The sequence below is a fragment of the Dama dama genome, chromosome 17, assembly GCF_033118175.1.
Source record: "Dama dama isolate Ldn47 chromosome 17, ASM3311817v1, whole genome shotgun sequence".
Lineage (NCBI taxonomy): Eukaryota > Metazoa > Chordata > Mammalia > Artiodactyla > Cervidae > Dama > Dama dama.
The window spans coordinates 64,424,415-64,447,579 of record NC_083697.1 but is presented as its reverse complement, the minus strand read 5'-3'; the positions used below and the strand labels follow the sequence as shown (position 1 = coordinate 64,447,579).

General features: G+C 41.2%; 1 protein-coding gene across 1 annotated transcript in view; it reads right to left on the bottom strand.

Annotated features, from left to right (window-relative positions):
- Window positions 1-23,165, bottom strand: part of LIMCH1 (LIM and calponin homology domains 1) — a 360,985-nt gene that overhangs the window by 180,356 nt on the left and 157,464 nt on the right. The window contains 1 exon segment of the mRNA XM_061164658.1: window positions 1,435-1,504. Coding sequence (XP_061020641.1) covers window positions 1,435-1,504 — 70 coding nt within the window.

Genomic DNA, 23,165 nt, shown 5'->3' with positions numbered 1-23,165 from the left:
TAATATTATATATTAGACTTCCAAGGTCTGGAGATGCCACATGCTTGGGGCTAACCAGATATCTGTCAGCATCATTAAAGTGATGGCCTTAACATTTGAAAGAGATGGATTCAATAAAAAGTTTTAAAATAACTAATAAATGTACACATTAATGCATATAATATTAATATACATGATATACAGGTTTTTAATCATATTATTTAAATCCATTTCTTCCAAATTTAACTATCTATGTATTGACTTACTTAGCTACATGATTCTGATGAATGAAATTAGAAAGATTTTTAATAACTAATTACCAATGTACTACTAACCAGTATGGGAAATAAAACACACCTGCAGAAATAGCAATTCTTACAATTTTTAAAAATCCATTTCATTCAACTTGCTTAAACCATGTACTTAATTACATGATCCCCACAGTTCTCAAACATAATTCTGTTGTTGTTGCATCAAATTTCAATTAGTCATTGTCATATGCCTGTGCAGCAAATCATCAGAGTCTAAGTAGGAGCCTGCTTAAATTCTTGACATTTTTCTAATTGTTTTTTGCAAGACCACAGGCACAGAAGGCAGCCACAATGAAAACAGTCGAAGCATTGTTACTAAGCCACACATAACCTCAGCTTTCTGTGCATACATGTACCTGGACATGTACACGTGTGTATGTGAGGGCTCATGTGTGAGCCCAGACATATGCACCGTGTTGCTTCCAGAACTAAGATTTGCTTGTCCTTTTTATCTTCCACCTTTTTCTTATTAGCAAAAGGTAACAACAATTAAGCAATAAAAATTAGTTGCCAAGAATTATGAAACATATCAATGCATGAAGAAGAATCCTGCATCTGACTACATGTGAACATTTGAGTCTTACTGGTTTTAGCTGGGTAGGTTCAGAAGAACCAGGGATTTGCTTAACAATTCTCCAGACAATAGAATCACCTCAGTGACCATTATGTCTTTAGAAAGTTGGTCTACAAATGTGGTGCTTAAACGCAAGTAGATTCTTAAGATTGAAAACAGCAATTTATCATGAAAATGCTGCTTATTCATCATGAAATTCTTTTCCTCACTACCCTTTCTCTCCTTCATTCCAAGGGAATGCAGAGAACTGAAATGAGAAAACCATAATTACCATCACATTCCTCCCCTCGGGTCAACTTAATTACCAGCTTCTCACCCCAAAACAAATTTACCTCTTTAAGAATGAACGTCATTCTTATCACTCATGGGAAAAACACAAAGATTAAGATGCCATTTAGGCATAACCGCAATTTTTCATTTTTAAGTGACCTCACAGTTTAATGGCTTCAATGCATTTTCATTCATGTGGAATATATACTGCAGGAAAGAACTGTAATAAATGGCATTGTCATGACCCTTAGGTTAGAGCAAAGGAATATTGGAAGATAAATCTCAATTCTGGATACTCACCAATCCTGCAATGGGGGTAGGCAATCTATTGATCTTTTTAACAAGTCCTGGCTTTATAGCATTCAGCAACCTGTCATGAAAAAGACAGAATGTTAAGCGAGACATAAAGCAAGATGGATCACACAAATCACCTTTATCCGGGGCTACAACTAAATGGCTGAATAGGAAAAGCCGTGAATTTAAAGCATGTAGTAAATCTCAATAATCTGTGAGCCTTCGTGCATCCCAGTGAAGAACTTTGCCAACATCAAGTTTGTCCATGGCAGGTGAAGTTTTAGAATTTGGAAATACTGGGAGAAAAGAAAGGATGGAAACTAGGAGGTGCTTCAGGGGAAAAGACCAAGATGTGAGCTGGACTGAGGCTGGGAGAGAATTGTCTAGGATGAGAGCCAGGTATTGCTACTCAGCAAGGCTGCTTCCCAATTCTCCTGGCTAAGGCAGAGGTCTCTCCAGGGATGCACTGAGTTCAGAGACCAGCATCTATCTTTGCAAATAATTTGCCAAGATTAATTCTTCCTCCAGACTTTCTTGCTCTTTGAAGAGAGTGGCTTGTTAAATGTGGTGAGCTTCACTTAAGAGAGTAAAGAATATGTTTAGCAAGAGGTTAACCAATTATATCCTGCAGATTTGAAACAATGCTGACCACAATTCCCTAGGTATAAAAGATATGCGACCCAAACATTGTGGGGGTAAAGGCTGAAATCATGTAAAAAGGGTAATACAAAGGAATGCAAGAGAAGCAACCATAAGTGTTTATCTTCAGGAAATATCTGTTCAGAGTGAAAAGAAATAAGGAAGGCAACTTGTAAAACTAAAACAGGGAGGGCATCAGGGTGACGTGGTAGAATTGTAGCATTTGCCAACTAGGGCTATTCATAAGGGAATTACTGAAGGTATGGTATTGTAGAATGGAGGCATTTATTCTCACACTCAGGAATTAGAGGAGGGGCAATAAGGTAATTTATCTCAGGACACAGGGCAAAGAGAATGTTAGGGCAGGGGGTTGTTTTCTATGATTCAGGGGTAAGCAAACTATAAGTCATGGGCCAAATCTGGCCCAATGCCCTTTTTTGTAAACAAGTTTTACTGGAACACAGCCTTGCCCATTCATTTACCTTTTATTTACTCCTGCTTTTGTGCTGTGACAGCAGGGCTGAGTGGTTACAACAGAGAAGGGAGAGCCCACAAATTAAACAATTTTTACTATATGGCCCTTTACCAAGAAGTCTGCTGAACTCTTATCATTCATGCAACCACAGATCATAGTAAATTATGAAGAACCTATGCCTAACAGATTTCTATAAACCAGTAACAAAAGATGCTTTGCAAGAGTCCAATAATTAGTCTTGAATTCAGCCTATATTTGACCTTGACACCACTATGTACTGATGGATGCAGAAATGTTGCTACAGTGGCTATGATAGGACATTCTGGTTTTACACTAAGAAGCGCCTGTTCTTGGAAACTTTCACCCCAATTTTTAAGTGCTGCCACCAAGAGGCAACACCCAGAGCAGCCACAAAACAGTAGTGCCTTTTGGCCCATTGAGAACCAAGATGGCGCTCCTTTCATGAAGGCACTTAATTTTAACCATGAATTTAATCTTCTTAAAAAGTGTTTTTTTATAGCTTATCTTGAAATTATTGGTTTTTCAAGTTCGAAGGCAACTTGTTCACTCTTCTCATGTTTCAGCTTAGAAAACTGAGGCCTGACGATGATGACCTGACTAAGTGGTACAGTCAGGCCCAACATCCGAGTTCCCTGGATCAACACGTTCTCTTGGGTAGAGCTAACATCCCATAGCTTGTGATTCAAAATAAACAGATAGGATGCTGAAAAGCAGATTTTAAATGTACAAAATTCTTAAGATATATTAATTTTCTTACCAGTTCTTAACAGTGTCATTTTAAAATGGAGTTTTAAATAGTAGTCACACGCAGTTGTTGAAAAAGATCATTGACTGGACATGACTGTCAGTTAACCCAAGTTGGCCCCATCTCTGGCCTGTATGTTCTCCCCGCCATTCCCACAGTGGGAACCATCTTCAAGCACTCGGCCTTGAGATAGTAGTGTGTTATTGAGACTACCTGGACTGAATATGTGACTGAACCCAGTTAAAGCATCTATATAAACTCAAAAGATTCTGGCAAGATTTTCCTCTTCTTTCAGCTGCCCACGGCAAGCATCATATGTAAGTTCCTTGCTTATTAACCCTGCCACCTACAAGTCTGGTGCTATCTGCTTCTTTTTTGGGGGCTCTCCTTGCCTTCTCTGTCAAGGAGACCAGGGGACCAGGTTTGAATTTCACTTTGGGAAATCCAAGGTTGCCAACCAACAACAGTGCTGACAATTCAAAAGGAACCCAAAGGATATACAGTAAAACTTCAGTCTCATTGTCACTGGGACCCCACGGGGCCCCAGACTAATGCCTGAAGTAACCTTAAAGACTTTCCAAAGAAAATATATAAAGACAGTTATAATTTTTCTAAAAAGACAGGTGTAGTATATAACATGCACGGTTCTCCACTTTATTTTTCCACTTAGCAATGCATATTGGGGGCTTAATAACGTACTGTGGAGAGTGGGCCGTGTCAGTGTGTTTGGACCTATGTCCTATTTACTACCGGTGGACAGACGGATGCGGAGCTGTGGGGTGGGGCTGAGAGCACTGTCTCTGAAGTCCAGCGGACTGACCCCAAAGACTAGCTTGGTCACTCACTGGGGGTGTTACTTTGGGCAAGCCCATGAACACCAGCTTCTTCAACTGTTAAGAGAAACAATGGCAGCAATGGCATAGGTGTCAGTGAGGCCGAAATGTGACAAAATATGTGAGAAGCCAGCACAGAGCCTTGGGCATAAGTTTTCTATAAATGGTTCTGCACACTTTGCATGTAAGTATTTATTTATACTAATTCAATTCACAGCATTCTAGATCAACTACTTTCTCTAATACTTTTAAATTTTTCTAATGGAACAAAGTACCATTGTATCAGGTGGTGTTTCTAATTAGTCAAAGTAGAAAAAATAACAGATATCCTACCAAAAAAATCATAAATTACAAGTCCTTGCTTAACAAGGTACCCATTTTGTCTTCTATATCTAACAGTTGTATTACTTTTAGTAATGATGGCTCCACCAACTCCTCTTCTATACATGTTTAGATTTTTAAAGTCGTAAATACTTTATTTATCCTTTGTAGGGGAGGAGCCAAGATGGCGGAGGAGTAGGACGGGGAGACCACTTTCTCTCCTACAAATTCATCAAAAGAATAACTGAACGCAGAGCAAACTTCGCAAAACAACTTCTGATCACTAGCTGAGGTCATCAGGCGCCCAGAAAAGCAGCCCATTGTCTTCGAAAGGAGGTAGGACAAAATAAAAAAGATAAAAAGTGAGACAAAAGAGCTAAGGACGGAGATCCGTCCCGGGAGCTCTTAGGCGGCATTGCTTGGGGTAGGGTCCGGGCCTGAGTGCCCTGAGGACAATCGGAGGGAGCTTCTGTGAGTTGCCAACTTGACCTGTGGGAGACCAAAAGAGAGTAAGTTATCCGGCCCGAACACACTGCCGGCCGTTCGCAGAACAAAGGGACCGAGAAAATCCAGAGAAGAGCTCGCAGGCTGCGGACCGGCCCAGCCCCGCCGGAGGCAGGAGGCAGGGGGGAGGGGAAGGTCGCGGCGAGACACAGGGCGCAGGCACCCGACCGGCGCGGGCGGGGACTGGGGCTGGGGACGCGGAGGGCAGAAGGCGCGCGCACCCGACTGGCGCCAGCGGAAACTGAGACTGGGTCCGCGGAAGGGAGTGGGCGCGCCACACCTGGGGAGAGTGCACCCACCGAGCCCCTGGCTGCCTGGACCGCTCTGACGGGGAAGGCACAGAGAGCAGGCGCAGCTTTTCGTTCCGCGCTTTTGTGGAACACCCGAGGGCTGGAACCTCGCGCAGCGCGGGGCGCGCTCCATATAGAACAGCCGGGAGCCTGAGCGGCGCAGACGGAGAAAGCAGCGTCAGCCCCTCCCCACAGCGCCGGCCCCTCCCCGCAGCGTCAGGCCCTCCCCGCAGCGTCAGGCCCTCCCGGCAGCGCCGGCCCCTCCCCGCAGCGCCAGCCCCGCCCCGCGGAGCGACGGAACTAGCTACCTGAATAAGAGTCCACCTCCGCCCGCCTGTGTCAGGGCGGAAATGAGGCTCTGAAGAGACCGGCAAACAGAAGCCAAATAAACAAAGGGAACCGCTTCAGAAGGGACCGGTGCAACAGATTAAAATCCCGGTAGAAAACACCGACTACACCGGAAGGGGCCTGTAGATATCGAGAAGTGTAAGCTGGAACGAGGAGCTATCTGAAACTGAGCCGAACCCACACTGACCGCAACAGCTCCAGAGAAACTCCTAGATATAATTTTACTTTTTTTTTTCTTTTTTATTTTTTCTCTTTTATTTTCCTTTAAAATCTCATATTACTCCCCCATTACTCCTTAACTTTCATTTCCATAGATTTTTACGATTTTTTTAATTAGGGAAAAAAAAATTTTTTTTCTTTTTTTTTTCTTTTTCTTTTTTTTTCTCTTTTTTCTTCTTTTTTTTTTCCTTTCCTTTTTCGCTTCTATTTTCTACTTTTCTTTTTCTCTTATTTCTTTTCAAGTCCTTTAGTACTCTTCTACTACTCCTTAATTTTCATTTTCAATACACTATAACCTTACAAAAAAAAAAAAAAGAAGAGAAGCCCTATTTTTAAACCGAAGATTATTCTCTCCCAATCTTGACTCTCTGTTTTCTACCTCAGAACACCTCTATTTCCTCCTTTCCCCTTCTCTTCCCAATCCAATTCTGTGAATCTTGGTGGGTGTGTGGGCTACGGAGAACACTCTGGGAACAGACAGCTGCGTAGATCTGTCTATCTCCTCTTGAGTCCCCCTTTTTCTCCTCCTGCTCATCTCTATCTCCCTCCTCCCTCTCCTCTTCTTCATGTAACTCTGTGAACCTCTCTGGGTGTCCCTAACGGGGGAGAATCTTTTAGCCATTAACCTAGAAGTTTTCTTATCAGGGCTGTATAGTTGGAGAAGTCCTGAGACCACAGGAAGAATAAAACTGAAATCCAGAGGCAGGAGACTTAAGCCCAAAACCTGAGAACACCAGAAAACTCCTGACTACATGGAACTTTAAGTAATAAGTGACTGTCCAAAAGCCTTCATACCTACACTGAAACCAACCACCACCCAAGAGCCAATAAGTTTTAGAGCAAGACATACCATGCAAATTCTCCAGCAACGCAGGAACATACCCCTGAACATCAACATACAGGCTGCCCAAGGTCACACCTAACACATAGACCCATCTCAAAACTCATTACTGGGCACTCCATTGCTCTCCAAAGAGAAGAAATCAAGTTCCACGCACCAGAACACTGACGCAAGCTTCCCTAACCAGGAAACCTTGACAAGCCAATCGTCTAACCCCACCCACTGGGTTAATCCTCCACAATAAAAAGGAACCACAGACCTCCAGAATACAGAAAGCCCACTCCAGATACAGCAATCTAAACAAGATGAAAAGGCAAAGAAATACCCAACAGGTAAAGGAACATGAAAAATGCCCACCAAGTCAAACAAAAGAGGAGGAGATAGGGAATCTACCTGAAAAAGAATTTAGAATAATGATAATAAAAATGATCCAAAATCTTGAAAACAAAATGGAGTTACAGATAAATAGCCTGGAAACAAAGATTGAAAAGATACAAGAAATGTTTAATAAAGACCTAGAAGAAATAAAAAAGAGTCAATTAAAAATGAATAATGCAATGAATGAGATCAAAAACACTTTGGAGGGAACCAAGAGTAGAATAACGGAGGCAGAAGATAGGATAAGTGAGGCATAAGATAAAAATGGTGGAAATAAATGAAGCAGAGAGGAAAAAAGGATCAAAAGAAATGAGGACAACCTCAGGGACCTCTGGGACACTGTGAAACGCCCCAACATTCGAATCATAGGAGTCCCAGAAGAAGAAGACAAAAAGAAAGGCCATGAGAAAATACTCGAGGAGATAATAGCTGAAAACTCCCCTAAAATGGGGAAGGAAATAGCCACCCAAGTCCAAGAAACCCAGAGAGTCCCAAACAGGATAAACCCAAGGCGAAACACCCCAAGACACATATTAATCAAATTAACAAAGATCAAACACAAAGAACAAATATTAAAAGCAGCAAGGGAAAAACAACAAATAACACACAAAGGGATTCCCATAAGGATAACAGCTGATCTATCAATAGAAACCATCCAGGCCAGAAGGGAATGGCAGGACGTACTGAAAGTAATGAAAGAGAATAACCTACAACCTAGATTACTGTATCCAGCAAGGATCTCATTCAGATATGAAGGAGAATTCAAAAGCTTTACAGATAAGCAAAAGCTGAGAGAATTCAGCACCACCAAACCAGCTCTTCAACAAATGCTAAAGGATCTTCTCTAGACAGGAAATGCAGAAAGGTCGTATAAACGTGAACCCAAAACAACAAAGTAAATGGCAACGGGACCACACCTATCAATAATTACCCTAAATGTAAATGGGTTGAATGCCCCAACCAAAAGACAAAGATTGGCTGAATGGATACAAAAACAAGACCCCTATATATGCTGTCTACAAGAGACCCACCTCAAAACAAGAGACACATACAGACTAAAAGTGAAGGGCTGGAAAAAAATATTTCATGCAAACGGAGACCAAAAGAAAGCAGGAGTCGCAATACTCATATCAGATAAAATAGACTTTCAAATAAAGGATGTGAAAAGAGACAAAGAAGGACACTACATAATGATCAAAGGATCAATCCAAGAAGAAGATATAACAATTAAAAATATATATGCACCCAACATAGGAGCACCGCAATATGTACGGCAAACACTAACGAGTATGAAAGAGGAAATTAATAGTAACACAATAATAGTGGGAGACTTTAATACCCCACTCACAACTATGGATAGATCAACTAAACAGAAAATTAACACAAGGAAACACAAACCTTAAATGACACAATGGACCAGCTAGACCTAATTGATATCTATAGGACATTTCACCCCAAAACAATCAACTTCACCTTTTTCTCAAGTGCACACGGAACCTTCTCCAGAATAGATCACATCCTGGGCCATAAATCTGGTCTTGGAAAATTCAAAAAAATTGAAATCATTCCAGTCATCTTTTCTGACCACAGTGCAGTAAGATTAGATCTCAACTACAGGAAAAAAATTGTTAAAACTTCAAACATATGGAGGCTAAATAACATGCTTCTGAATAACCAACAAATCATAGAAGAAATCAAAAAAGAAATCAAAATATGTATAGAAATGAATGAAAATGAAAACACAACAACCCAAAACCTATGGGACACTGTAAAAGCAGTGCTAAGGGGAAGGTTCATAGCATTACAGGCTTACATCAAGAAACAAGAAAAAAGTCAAATAAATAACCTAACTCTACACCTAAAGCAATTAGAGAAGGAAGAAATGAAGAACCCCAGGGTTAGCAGAAGGAAAGAAATCTTAAAAATCAGGGCAGAAATAAATGCAAAAGAAACTAAAGAGACCATAGCAAAAATCAACAAAGCTAAAAGCTGGTTTTTTGAAAAAATAAACAAAATTGACAAACCATTAGCAAGACTCATTAAGAAACAAAGAGAGAAGAACCAAATTAACAAAATTAGAAATGAAAATGGAGAGATCACAACAGACAACACTGAAATACAAAGGATCATAAGAGACTACTACCAGCAGCTCTATGCCAATAAAATGGACAACTTGGATGAAATGGACAAATTCTTAGAAAAGTATAACTTTCCAAAACTGAACCAGGAAGAAATAGAAGATCTTAACAGACCCATCACAAGCAAGGAAATCGAAACTGTAATCAAAAATCTTCCAGCAAACAAAAGCCTAGGACCAGATGGCTTCACAGCTGAATTCTACCAAAAATTTAGAGAAGAGCTAACACCTATCTTACTCAAACTCTTCCAGAAAATTGCAGATGAAGGTAAGCTTCCAAACTCATTCTATGAGGCCACCATCACCCTAATTCCAAAACCAGACAAAGATGCCACAAAAAAAGAAAACTACAGGCCAATATCACTGATGAACATAGATGCCAAAATCCTTAACAAAATTCTAGCAAACAGAATCCAACAACATATTAAAAAAAAATCATACACCATGACCAAGTGGGCTTTATCCCAGGAATGCAAGGATTCTTTAATATCCGCAAATCAATCAATGTAATACACCACATTAACAAGTTGAAAGATAAAAACCATATGATTATCTCAATAGATGCAGAGAAAGCCTTTGACAAAATTCAACACTCATTTATGATTAAAACTCTCCAAAAAGCAGGAATAGAAGGCACATACCTCAACATAATAAAAGCTATATATGACAAACCCACAGCAAGCATCACCCTCAATGGTGAAAAATTGAAAGCATTTCCCCTGAAATCAGGAACAAGACAAGGGTGCCCACTCTCACCACTACTATTCAACATAGTGTTGGAAGTTTTGGCCACAGCAATCAGAGCAGAAAAAGAAGTAAAAGGAATCCAGATAGGAAAAGAAGAAGTGAAACTCTCACTGTTTGCAGATGACATGATCCTCTACATAGAAAACCCTAAAGACTCTTCCAGAAAATTACTAGAGCTAATCAATGAATATAGTAAAGTTGCAGGATATAAAATTAACACACAGAAATCCCTTGCATTCCTATATACTAACAATGAAAAAACAGACAGAGAAATTAAGGAAACAATACCATTCACCATTGCAACAAAAAGAATAAAATACTTAGGAGTATATCTACCTAAAGAAACAAAAGACCTATACATAGAAAACTATAAAACACTGATGAAAGAAATCAAAGAGGACACAAACAGATGGAGAAACATACCGTGTTCATGGATTGGAAGAATCAATATTGTCAAAATGGCTATTCTACCCAAAGCAATCTATAGATTCAATGCAATCCCTATCAAGCTACCAACGGTATTTTTCACAGAACTAGACCAAAGACTTTCACAATTTGTATGGAAATACAAAAAACCTCGAATAGCCAAAGTAATCTTGAGAAAGAAGAATGGAACTGGAGGAATCAACCTGCCTGACTTCAGACTCTACTACAAAGCCACAGTCATCAAGACAGTATGGTACTGGCACAAAGACAGAAATATAGATCAATGGAACAGAATAGAAAGCCCAGAGATAAATCCACGAACCTATGGACACCTTATCTTTGACAAAGGAGGCAAGGATATACAATGGAAAAAAGACAACCTCTTTAACAAGTGGTGCTGGGAAAACTGGTCAACCACTTGTAAAAGAATGAAACTAGAACACTTTCTAAAACCATACACAAAAATAAACTCAAAATGGATTAAAGATCTAAATGTAAGACCAGAAACTATAAAACTCCTAGAGGAGAACATAGGCAAAACACTCTCCGACATAAATCACAGCAAGATCCTCTATGACCCACCTCCCAGAATATTGGAAATAAAAGCAAAACTAAACAAATGGGACCTAATGAAACTTAAAAGCTTTTGCACTACAAAGGAAACTATAAGTAAGGTGAAAAGACAACCCTCAGATTGGGAGAAAATAATAGCAAATGAAGAAACAGACAAAGGATTAATCTCAAAAATATACAAGCAACTCCTGCAGCTCAATTCCAGAAAAATAAATGACCCAATCAAAAAATGGGCCAAAGAACTAAACAGACATTTCTCCAAAGAAGACATACAGATGGCTAACAAACACATGAAAAGATGCTCAACATCACTCATTATTAGAGAAATGCAAACCAAAACCACAATGAGGTACCATTACACGCCAGTCAGGATGGCTGCTATCCAAAAGTCTACAAGCAATAAATGCTGGAGAGGGTGTGGAGAAAAGGGAACCCTCTTACACTGTTGGTGGGAATGCAAACTAGTACAGCCGCTATGGAAAACAGTGTGGAGATTTCTTTAAAAACTGGAAATAGAACTGCCATATGACCCAGCAATCCCACTTCTGGGCATACACACTGAGGAAACCAGATCTGAAAGAGACACGTGCACCCCAATGTTCATCGCAGCACTGTTTATAATAGCCAGGACATGGAAGCAACCTAGATGCCCATCAGCAGATGAATGGATAAGGAAGCTGTGGTACATATACACCATGGAATATTACTCAGCCATTAAAAAGAATTCATTTGAACCAGTCCTAATGAGATGGATGAAGCTGGAGCCCCTTATACAGAGTGAAGTAAGCCAGAAAGATAAAGAACATTACAGCATACTAACACATATATATGGAATTTAGAAAGATGGTAACGATAACCCTATATGCAAAACAGAAAAAGAGACACAGAAATACAGAACAGACTTTTGAACTCTGTGGGAGAAGGTGAGGGTGGGATGTTTCAAAAGAACAGCATGTATACTATCTATGGTGAAACAGATCACCAGCCCAGGTGGGATGCATGAGACAAGTGCTCTGGCCTGGTGTACTGGGAAGACCCAGAGGAATCGGGTGGAGAGGGAGGTGGGAGCGGGGATCGGGATGGGGAATACGTGTAAATCCATGGCTGATTCATATCAGTGTATGACAAAACCCACTGAAATGTTGTGAAGTGATTAGCCCCCAACTAATAAAAATAAATAAATAAATAAATACTTTCTTTATCCTTTGTAGAATTATACTTATTGGCAGAAATCTTTCCTGTCACATGAAGTTATAAAAAAAAAATTATAATGACAGACCTTAATTAAAAGACCAAAAAAACCTCCACTGTGATGTCTATCAAAATGTTTCACAACAAATTAAAAAATAAAAAGCCATAGTGCTCTTAAATATTTGGGATATTTTCAAGATCAAGACAGCTGTGTTTTTTTTTTTCATGTAAACATTGCCCCAGTTCCATACACAATTTACAGTACACAACAATAAAAGATAACATTGAATTCACATTGCAGAAGTGCCCGTCACCTGCTTATCTTGTGTTTTGCATTAAACTGAGGACATTTTCTGTATTTATTAGAATCAGATGAGAAGGTTAGCAAAACAGCTATGAGTCAAGCATATTATTCACTTGCAATTTTATTAAAAACCACTGTTGCCCTCCAACATATTAAATATAAATATTTTTTAAAATATTTATTGATAACATGCTTTCAAGTTATGATGATGATATTTTATATTTATGAACCTCCTGAGATATAGTGTTCCCCAACTGTCCTGTTTTGCAGAGACAGGTCCTGTAATCACTCCATTTTTATAGAAGGAAAGTCTGAGCCTCAAACAGGTGTGAAGGCTTCCCCGGAGATGTGCACACAGACGTGCAGCCAGAGGGCAAAGCCTACCACAATAAAGTCCAAAGTCCAACTTCCACATGTGTCATCAAAGCACAATACAAAACCAACAACAACAACAAAAAAAAACCCACCCCAGGGAAAACAAACAAAAACCAAAAACTCCAATAAACACTATCTAAACACAACGAGAGAATATCAACAGTAGGTGGGAATACAAGGGAAAAAGAAGTGGGTATCTGCTGAGAGGTGATCAAGTGCAAGACACACCGGATCCAAGTTTTATTTGTGCATACATACAACGTCCTCAGGAAGAACTGCAGGGAAAAGGGGGTGGTCGTTCATTTGTGGCAACTCCCCACGCAGTGGAACCTCACACAAGTTTCCCACCGGTGAGCCCCCAAAACCTGTCACTGGAACAGTCTGCCCTCCCTAGCCGGTAACAGACTATCTTCGTATTCATCTAAAGACATTTCTGGGGCATGTGGCATAATTTTATATAACAAAAATATTAAGCTTTGGTATTATTCCACGTCTCCTGCATAAAATGTACCCACAACTACCATGGAGACGCAGACACAGAGAACAGACCTGTGGACAGTGTGGGAGGCGAAGGAAGGGTGAACTGAGAGAGTAACATGGGAACAGACACATCACCATGCATAAAGCAGACAGCCCGTGGGAATCTGGTGCAGGACACGGGAGGACAGCCCAGTGCTCGGGACCACCTAGAGCTGCGGTGGGAGATGGGAGGGAGGCTCAAGACGGAAGGGAAATGTGTATACCTGTGGCTGATCCATGTTGATGGCAGAAACCAACACAATATTGTAAAGCAATTATCTTCCAGTAAAAAAAAAAAATTTAAAAAAAAAGAATCACATGTGGAGATTTGGCCACAAAACAAAAAGAAAACAGAAAGATTAAAAAAAAAACTGGAGCTATGGGAGCTGACTAGGATGAACTAATATTCAGACATGTATTGATGCAGCAAATATTTATCAAGTGCTTGCCATGTGTGGCACATTGTTCTAGGCCCAGGGAAGGCAGGACGGGAGCAGACAAAAGAACTTGCCCTTTAGAACTGCTCTTCTTGGAACAAGTGAGGTGTGGGGGGAAGTAGGAAGAACATACTATAAACAAGTAAATAGATGAGAGGAAATGTTCAGATCCCGTAAGCCCTGGGTAGACGAGCATAGTAGTAATCCATGCAGGTGGCATTTAAATCAGGGGATCAGAAGGCTGCCTTGGGGAGGTAACACTTGGGGAGAAAATGGGATGATATAAAAGCATCAGCCAAAGAGGAGCTGCAGACAAGAGTTTCAGGTGGACTGAACAGTAAGTAGGAAGGCCTGGAGGCAGGAGTGGGCTTAGCATATTCAAAGCCAATGTGGCCAAGCAGAGTGAGTGGAAGAAGAAACACATGACCTGATAGCCAGGGTGTAAGCAACATTCAGGCCCAGGTAAGCTGTCTGGATTTTTCCTAAGTACAGTGTATTTAGAAATATATCACATTTTTTAGATGAAGACTGAGATGATCTGATTTGTACTTTTAAAACATCACCATATGCAGGTAGTATTAAAATAAATGTACAACTATAGGTAAATAGAAATCTTTTATTTCTTAAAAATCATGAGTATCAGGTGAATAAAACACCATAAAAAACTTATGGCACTCAGCAGTGTTATCACGAGGAAAGTGCAATGGATTTGGAGGAAGCTGTCTAGGTTTTAACAGGTAAAACATGCATTTAGCTATGAGCTCCTGGAAAGTCCCTTGATCACAGTCTCAGTTTTCCCCTTAATAAAATGGAGATCTTGAAAACCTGACCTTCCATCCAAGACTGGTGAGGAGCCAGTGGGACAACGTGTTGCTAGAATTCAGTAAGTGGAAACTTGCATATTCACATTCATTTGTTATACTGAGCATGTCCCTTTCTGCTAAGTAAGTGCAAGTTACTTTAGTTTCAACTTTTCCATTAGCCAGCTGCCAAAGACTAAAATAAGTTTTACTTCTTTCCTGGCCACCTCTGGATATGAACCTCACATAAAGAAATCAACTCAACAGATGTGTACAGCTTGCCTAATATATATATATGGTAAGAAACAACTAAAAACAGGAAGAAAATTTTAATCTTGGATAATCCTCAATTACGAAAAAATTCAATGATATTGAAAGGAAAAGGAAAGTGAAGTCGCTCAGTCGTGTCCGACTCTTTGCGACCCCGTGGACTATAGCCTACCAGGCTCCTCCGTCCATGGGATTTTCCAGGCAAAGGTACTGGAGTGGGTTGCCATTTCCTTCTCCATTGAAGGTAAGCAAAAATACATGTGTTTCTTATATGAAAGGAATGACTCGGTGTCTACTAAACTCTTACATTCTAAATCTAAAACACACTGTGACCTATTTCAAGTAAGGCTGTTCATGTGTTCTTTCACACACTCAACATACATTTATTGGGTATGCATGATGTCCCAACCTGGAGCTGGGCATGGGAACACAAAGACCCCAGGTCTTTCCCTCATGGGGTGTGCTCGCTAAGAGATTTAAAACCTACAGGAAGACCAGAACTAGGCACATATGTGGTTCATTGTCATGCTGCCTAATGCTTGGCCATCTTGAATATTTGTGAAGGTGAATTAAAGACATTTAGCGCACATTCTGTGGAATCCAGTTCTTAAAAGATTAAAGACTATATTCCTTAAAGAAACATTGCTGAGACATCCAAGAATGATGCTAATGTTCTGATTCAAGATACAACCACAGGATATATTTTTATAACTCTTTGTAACACAATATCCAATTTATGATAGCCTCTCAATTATAGTTTAATGGTTATAAAATACAAACTGAAGAAATTTGTGCATATCTGCAACTTAAAAAAAACAACTCAAATCCCAACTGTGGGGCAGAGAGGTTCTGTTTCATACTGACACATCCAACAGCTCATATAATAACTCTTCAAGGAGCACAATGCTGAGAACACTGCGACAAAAGGTATCAGATCATCCTAATGTCACGAAATACACCAAGGGACAGCTTATTTTTTACTGGACTGTGATAAACATTAAAGGTAACATTTTTAAAGGGTTGCAAAATTCAGCTTACTCTATACGTCATTCGATTCAGAAATTCAAGTCTAATAACTATCCTAGAGTCTGGGAGAGAGCAGAGACGCAGTCTAGACCTTCAACACAGGGTTGGAGAGTTCAGGCTTAATCTCATGGGAAATCACTTTATTCTTTGCAACAAGAGATTACATCATCATCTCACGTAGCTGGGTTTGTACAGCTGCAAAGGCAACTCTGGTCACAAAATTACCTACTTTGTGTCCCTTTTCACTGGCTCTCTAGTGTTTTTCTTTGTGGTTTCCTTGATCACTTTCTGGTTTGACTGTACCCTGATGGAAGGTGTGTGCACTTTCATTTTATCTAACATGGCAAGTGCTTTTGAACCTAAGCATGAGATCAATTTAACCTTGACTATAAACCTGTTACAGATGCCATTTTTAGAGATTTCTCTGCCAAGAGTTGCCCTGGCAAAAGCAGGAAAGTTAATAAACCTTCTGAGGTCAAGAAGAATTGACTAAAATAGGGGGGAAAGTGAAACCTGAACCAAAGGGGAGTTTCATATGAACAAAACAGTACTGGAATGCAAATTACTACCATTAGTATCTACCAAATTTTTTGGGGGGTGCTATGCATTGTCAAGACTGTGTGAACTATGGGTCTTTTTAAGCCACTTTCCCTGAACATAACTAAAGAAGAGATCATAAGAATTTTAGAAGGTCTTGTTGACTTGAAATTCCAAGAAATTGGACCTAATTGTGAATTCTAGGGCAGGCTTCCCTGGTGGCCCAGATGGTAAAGTGTCTGCCTGCAATGCGGGAGGATCCAGGTTCAATCCCTGGGTTAGGAGGATCCCCTGGAGAAGGAAATGGCAACCCTGAATTATAGGACTAAACAGAGCTATTACTATTTTAATGCAGCTGCTCTCCAAACTCACCTTCTTTCTCCCCAAGACACACAGCTAGGCAACATCTCTCCTTTGCAATTTTCTGTAGTAATATAATAGAATTCTGGCCAATGGAGTGTGGGCAGAGTAATATACGTCACACTCAAGCCTGCTCCCAAACCTCTCCCAGGCAATTTTCCATTCTCCCTCTTGCCTCCCCCACTTACTAGTTAGAGGTTTACACCAACTAAGACCTTAGAAGCCACATGTTGAGGATGGAGTCTCTGTGAGCTGGGGTCCCTGAACAACTGCCTGACTTGCTGTCATCTCCACCCTTTCCTGTTGCCAAAACTGGGCTACACAGGAGTGAGAAGGACATTTCCATTGCATTAAACCACAGAGAGTTAGGAGTTTATTAGTCACAGCAGCCAGCAGCAGAAGTCTTTTCTCAATAAATAGGGGCCTTACTTTGGCAAACTGTAACCAAGAAATCCTGCAAAATTAAACACCTGGGCACATCCTTTCCCCTGGGTCTTGTTGGGAGGCAGCAGGATAGAGAAGAGCTAAAATTGGGGCTACTCTAAACAAATGGACCCATTTTCCTACGTTTGCTAGGGATAAAACATCTTCTCGCCTATCACTTCTGCTCTCAATTCTAAAAACAAAAACCAGGCAAATGTTAAAAAAAAAAAAAAAACCTACAGTAATGAAATAATCTATAAACATAGAAAGGAACCTCCAGCACTTATCTGAATATCTTGGAGGCCTTTCAATTCATTTGCAATCTCTCTCACAATCTATCCTTTGCATAACCATTCTTCTTGTATAGAAATTACGAAATTTTTGGATTAGAAAAGATCTAAAAATCAGTGAAAAATCGAGGAATGTAAAGTGTCACCAGGCACTTACCTGAGGTCAGAGCTCCTAAGCGGTAGACTCAGGATTACAAACTCAGGCTTGTCTGCTAAGTCGTTTCAGTTATATCCTACTCTGTGTGACCCCAGAGACTGTAGCCCACCAGGCTCCTCTGTCCATGGGATTCTCCAGGCAAGAATACTGGAGTGGGTTGCCATGCCCTCCTCCAGGGCATCTTCCCAACCCAGGGACCAAACTCACGTATCTTACATCTCCTGAATTGGCAGGAGGTTTCTTTACCACGGGTGTCTACTTTGAGAAGAGTACTTTATTTCTTGCATTTCAGTAACTAATCTCCAGCCACCCATCGCTGCCATCTTAATCTGCCCAATGCCTCCAAACCGACCTCATCTAAACCCTGACTTTGGCCACACTGCTTCCCTCCTCCAATGACTCCCAGGCTCCCGAGTGCCCACAGGATGCCCTCTTGATGCCTTCACCTGGGAACCAAGCCCCTTCACACCCAAGTGCCTTTGCCACTGTGCCTCCTACTGGCTCAGCAATAAAGAATCTGCCTGCAGTGCAGGAGACCCGGGTTCGATCACTAGGTCGAGAAGATTCCCTGGAGGAGGACATGGCAATCCATTCTAAATACACTTGCCTAGAGAATCCCATGGACAGAGGAGCCTGGCAGGCTGCAGTCCATAGGGTCCCACAGAGTCGGATATAATAGCAGCTCCCATTCAAGATCCTCCCCACTTTTATGAGCTGCAAGTTTAAGATGACATACATGATCAATGAACCAGGAAAGCTGGCAATACATGAAGAGAATTAAGTGTAACCAAATAAATGGAGACTGAAGTTACTCCAACACAGGCCCTGATACGTGTAATCATCACTGCGCTGTGTAGTAATTATGTATAAATGATTGTAATTAGTATTTCTTTTGCACAGCTAACACCCAGTATTGCTGGGTTTACTGTCAGAAGGGTGGGAGAAAACTTGGAATGTGAAAGTGCTGGAATGTGGCTCTGAAAGCTTCGGTACCCAGGCTTGAGTGGGACAAGCAGCCAGCTCCTTGCTTTCCACACTTCTTCAGCAGGAAAAGCTCAAAATTAAGAGTTCCAGGATTGAGACTCATACAATTCCAACAGTAATAGGGGCCTCCAGAGACAGAAAGACCTGACATTCAAATTGCAACTCACTAGGCAAGTTATTTGGGCTTCCCTGATGGCTCAGATGGTAAAGAGTCTGCCTGCAGTGTGGGAGACCCGGGTTTGATCCCAGAACCCATAGAGAAGGAAATGGAAACCCACTCCAGTATCCTTGCATGGAAAATCCCAAGGATGGAGGAGCCTGGCAGGCTACAGTCCATGGGGTCGCAAAGAATCGGACATGACTGAGCAACTTCACTCACTCACAGGCAAGTTATGTAAATATTCAATATCGAGTCTCAGTCTCCTGCTCTGAAAAATGGGCACAATAATCCCTATTAGTCATGGTGTGAGAGTGTGAAATAACGCCTGTGATACACTCGGCACAGGCCTGGTGTACAGTGGGCACTTCACCAAGGTTGTTACCACTATCATCTCTTCCCTGCCCCCCCAACCCCACTCCACCCTCAACCAGCTTACCACGTAGGTCTGGATCCCAACCCTGCCGAAAGATGGAAGCCTATGCACTAATGATTGGCTCACTTCTCCTCCCAAGCATCCTGCCTGTGGCTCAAGCTAGGCTGGGAGTTGGGAGACGTGAAAACACTGGGGTGAGGGAACGAGATAATATTAGTCCTTTCGGAGGGCAGGACGGCAGGGGCGTGGTCTCTAAGGCCGGGAGTGGGGAGGAAGGAAGGGTGGGAGCCAACCAAGCCACGGCAGTGAGAAGCCCAAGGACGGCCTGTGCGCACGGCTGCCTCCAGCCCCACCGCCCCGCCACATCCCAGCCAAGGCTCCGTGCCCCACCCCCATCTCACCTGCCATCCTGAGGGTGACGGGGAAAAGCCAAGGTCCTTTGCTATCCTAGAAACAGAAGGTCAGCCCCTAACGTGGCTAGTTAGAATTCTGAATTGACTTCCTATTCATCTCACATGCTGTTATCCAATGCCCCATACCAGGAGCCGAGCTAAGCCCAGACAACACCCCTCCCCCATCAGAGACGGTTCTGCAGTGAGACTGATGCTAGCTCAACTGTGCCAGGCGTCACGTAAGACTTTTCCCCACCGGAACTAGTGTTCCAAGTTCTAAATGAAGGGAACAGAAAACGTACATAGTAAGGTTATACATTAAAGATGGACATAGCAAGACAAGAGTAGGACATAGTTCTGCTTCTCTTTGGGAAGCATGACATTTTCCCCCAAATATTCGTGTTTGGTGAACAGCAGAAAGTAATCAAAAGTGTCCACTGCCAACAGATGTAATTCCCTAAAAAGCAACCTAATGTCATTGTTTCTCTGAATAGAGACTGTGCTGGCTGTCTGCTGCTCACTGGATGCTGTTTAAAGTCCTTTACTTGCTATTCTAGGTCTTGTACAAACGGACCTGATACTTACCTTTCATCTGCAGCCTGTCCCATTTCTTTCTAAGCTCTGACCACAGTTTCATCCTTGGGCAAGCAATACCCCTTCATATTGCAGAGCATTTTCACATGCTTGCTGCTCCCTCTGTCTGACATGTCTTTCCCACAGGTCTCTGCTACCCCCTTTGTGGGCCTAGCAAACTCCTACTCATCCTTCAAAACCCAGATTAAATGTTACTCTTCTTCAAACCATTTCCTCAGTAGAAACTGTACCTCCCACCTCTAGGTCCCGACACTCTCTATTTATCTATTTATCACACATCACAGAATCTGCCCAACCTCCCCACTAGGCAAAGGGTTATTCCTCACTGTAACGTCAGCTTTTCTATAAGGGTCAGTCATTGGTAAGGCCTCTATTTGTGTTGGCCAAGTAAATTGATAATGAAACCAGCAACAATCACAAAGACTGGGAAAGCTCAAAATGTTTTGAAGCTACAGTGGACTTCAGGTCCATTCACAACGTTGCAACTGTTGTTATGAATCACACTTGAACCATTTTCTCAGCACCAAGACTGAAGTTGGATTTAGGCAACCACAACACGTTAAGGATCATCTGACAAGCTCCCACCAGTCACTGCTATTTCATGAAGTTCCCAGCAGTTGGTGGGCTGGGGCAGGAATGAGTCAAGTAACCTTGTCACTCCCCAGAGGACCAGTGGAAGCTGGCTGACCTCAAAGGGGACAGTAAAACCTCTGGGTTCCTCACTGAACACTCACAGGGAAGGGGCTGAGGGTCGCTGTGATCACCTCTCCCTGGGCATCACACATCTCTCTACTGGGTGTGCTGCAGAAACACAAAATGCAGTCTCATTCAGAGGAACGGAGAAAGTGTTCTTGAGGCCAGAAGCGCTGGTGGTGATGGGATCAGACTCCCTTTCCTCTGTGCTAGAAAAGGCGCTTTAAGTGAAGAAAAACTGTATTTAAGCAATAAAGTCTCGTTTCTCCCTTCTGTGGTCTTCCTTTGTCACTTTCTGAGTTGAAAGAAGTGCCTCTGATTTTTAGTTTTAGATCTGTAATTTTCCTTTGTAAATCCTTTTGGATTTTTTGAACCCTTTTGAAAATGGAATATAACCAATCTATAGCACTTTTTCTTCAGTGAAGTTTTAAAATACTGGAATTACAATATGATAGTAGTATATCGAGAAATGCCCTAAATGGTATTGGAATGAGTCTGCTAGGGAACATTTTAAACAACTGGAAGCAAAATTTTAAATTCCATAGTATATCTGTGTTTTAATAGCTTAAGTTATAATTCACATACAGTTCACCCATTGAAATTATACAATCTGATTATTTTTGTACATCCACAGGATGCAACCATCACTGTAAAATAATTTGTTTTCCTACCCCCAAAAGAAACCCCATACACATTAGCTTTAACGCCCAATGCCACCCTCCCACAACCCCAGCCCTAAACAACCACTAATCTACTTTCTATCTCTATAGATTTACCTACTCTGAACATTTCATGTAAACAGGATCATATAATATGTGTCTTTTTTGTGATTGGTTTCTTTTACTTAGCATAACATTTTCAAGGTTCATCCATGTTGTAAAATGCATGGATAGTTAAAATTTTTTATGGTCATATAATATTGCATTCTATAAATATACCATCCTATCCATTCATCAGCTGATGGGCATTTGGGTTATTTCCAACACTGGGCTATGATAAGCAAGCTTTTCATGAGCATTTTGGTGCAAGTTTTTGTTTAGACATACGTTCTCATGTTTCTTGGATGTGAAGCTAGAAGTATAATCGCTAGATCCTATGGTAACTTAATGTCTAACCTTTTGAGGAAGAGCCAATTGTTCATCAAGGTGGCTGTACCATTTTACTTTCCCACCTGCAATGAAGGCTCCAGTTTCTCCACACACATGCCAAACTTTCTGAATTCCTTTCTTATTATTGCCATGCTAATGGATATGTGGCAGTATCTCATGGTGATTTTGATTTGTATTTCTCTAAAGATTCATGACTTTGAGCATATTTTCATGTGCTTATTGGCTGTGTGTGTGTGTGTGTGTGTGAGTTGCTCAGTCGTGTCCGGGTCTTTGCAACTCCCAGCTGTGTATAGCTTCTCTAAAAAAGTATCAACTCAGATATCTCTGCTCACTTATTTTTATATAAGAAATTTATTTATTTTTGGCTTCATTGCTGCACATGGGCTTTTTCTAGTTGCAGCGAGCAGGGTCTAGTCTCTAGTTGTGGTGCGCAGGCTCCTCCCAGCAGCTTCTTTCGCTGCAGAGCGTGGGTTCTAGGGTTCAGGGCTCAGTAGATGTAGCGCACAGGCTTAACTGCCCCGTGGGATGCGGGATCTTCCCAGATGAGGGCTTGGACCCCTGTCCACTGCATTGGCAGGCAGATTCTTAACCACCTGACCACCAGGGAAGTCCTGTATGTTTTCTTTTGTTGTTTATACTTTTGACACCATGTGCAAGAAAGAATTATCTACTCGAAGTCACAAGGATTTCCTCCTATGTTTTAACCCAAGAGTTTTATAGTTTTAGCTTATTTTTAGGTCTATGATCCATTTTGACCCATTTTGAGTTAATACAGCATGGTTTTAATACATATTTATGGGTTAATTATAAATATGTTAATAATTTTAAAATGCTAATTTTGCAATAATCCCTCCTCTTCCCATTTTCCCCAAACTTACTACACATTCTTGCCATGTGCCAGCATCATTATATATGGAAAGATGGGTGAGTCATTGTTACCATGTCAAGGAATTTATAATCTAACAGAAAGTTGACACATACAATCTCATGAGTAGTACCATGTCTAAGACAAGTTACTTGCTCTAGGCAAAGCCAAAATACTTTTCAAACCAGAAACAAGAAAGAGATCACTTGAAATCAGTTTTCATCTCCACTACAAGATGTATGGTTGTCATCATCACCAAGGACTCTGAGTGAGAAGGGAATGCTGAACTCAGGCTACAGCCAAGGGGACATCTTAATGGACAGAAAAGTGCATATTGTGTGGGTTTAGGAATTAAGGAGATAGAAATGGACAGGCAAGTGA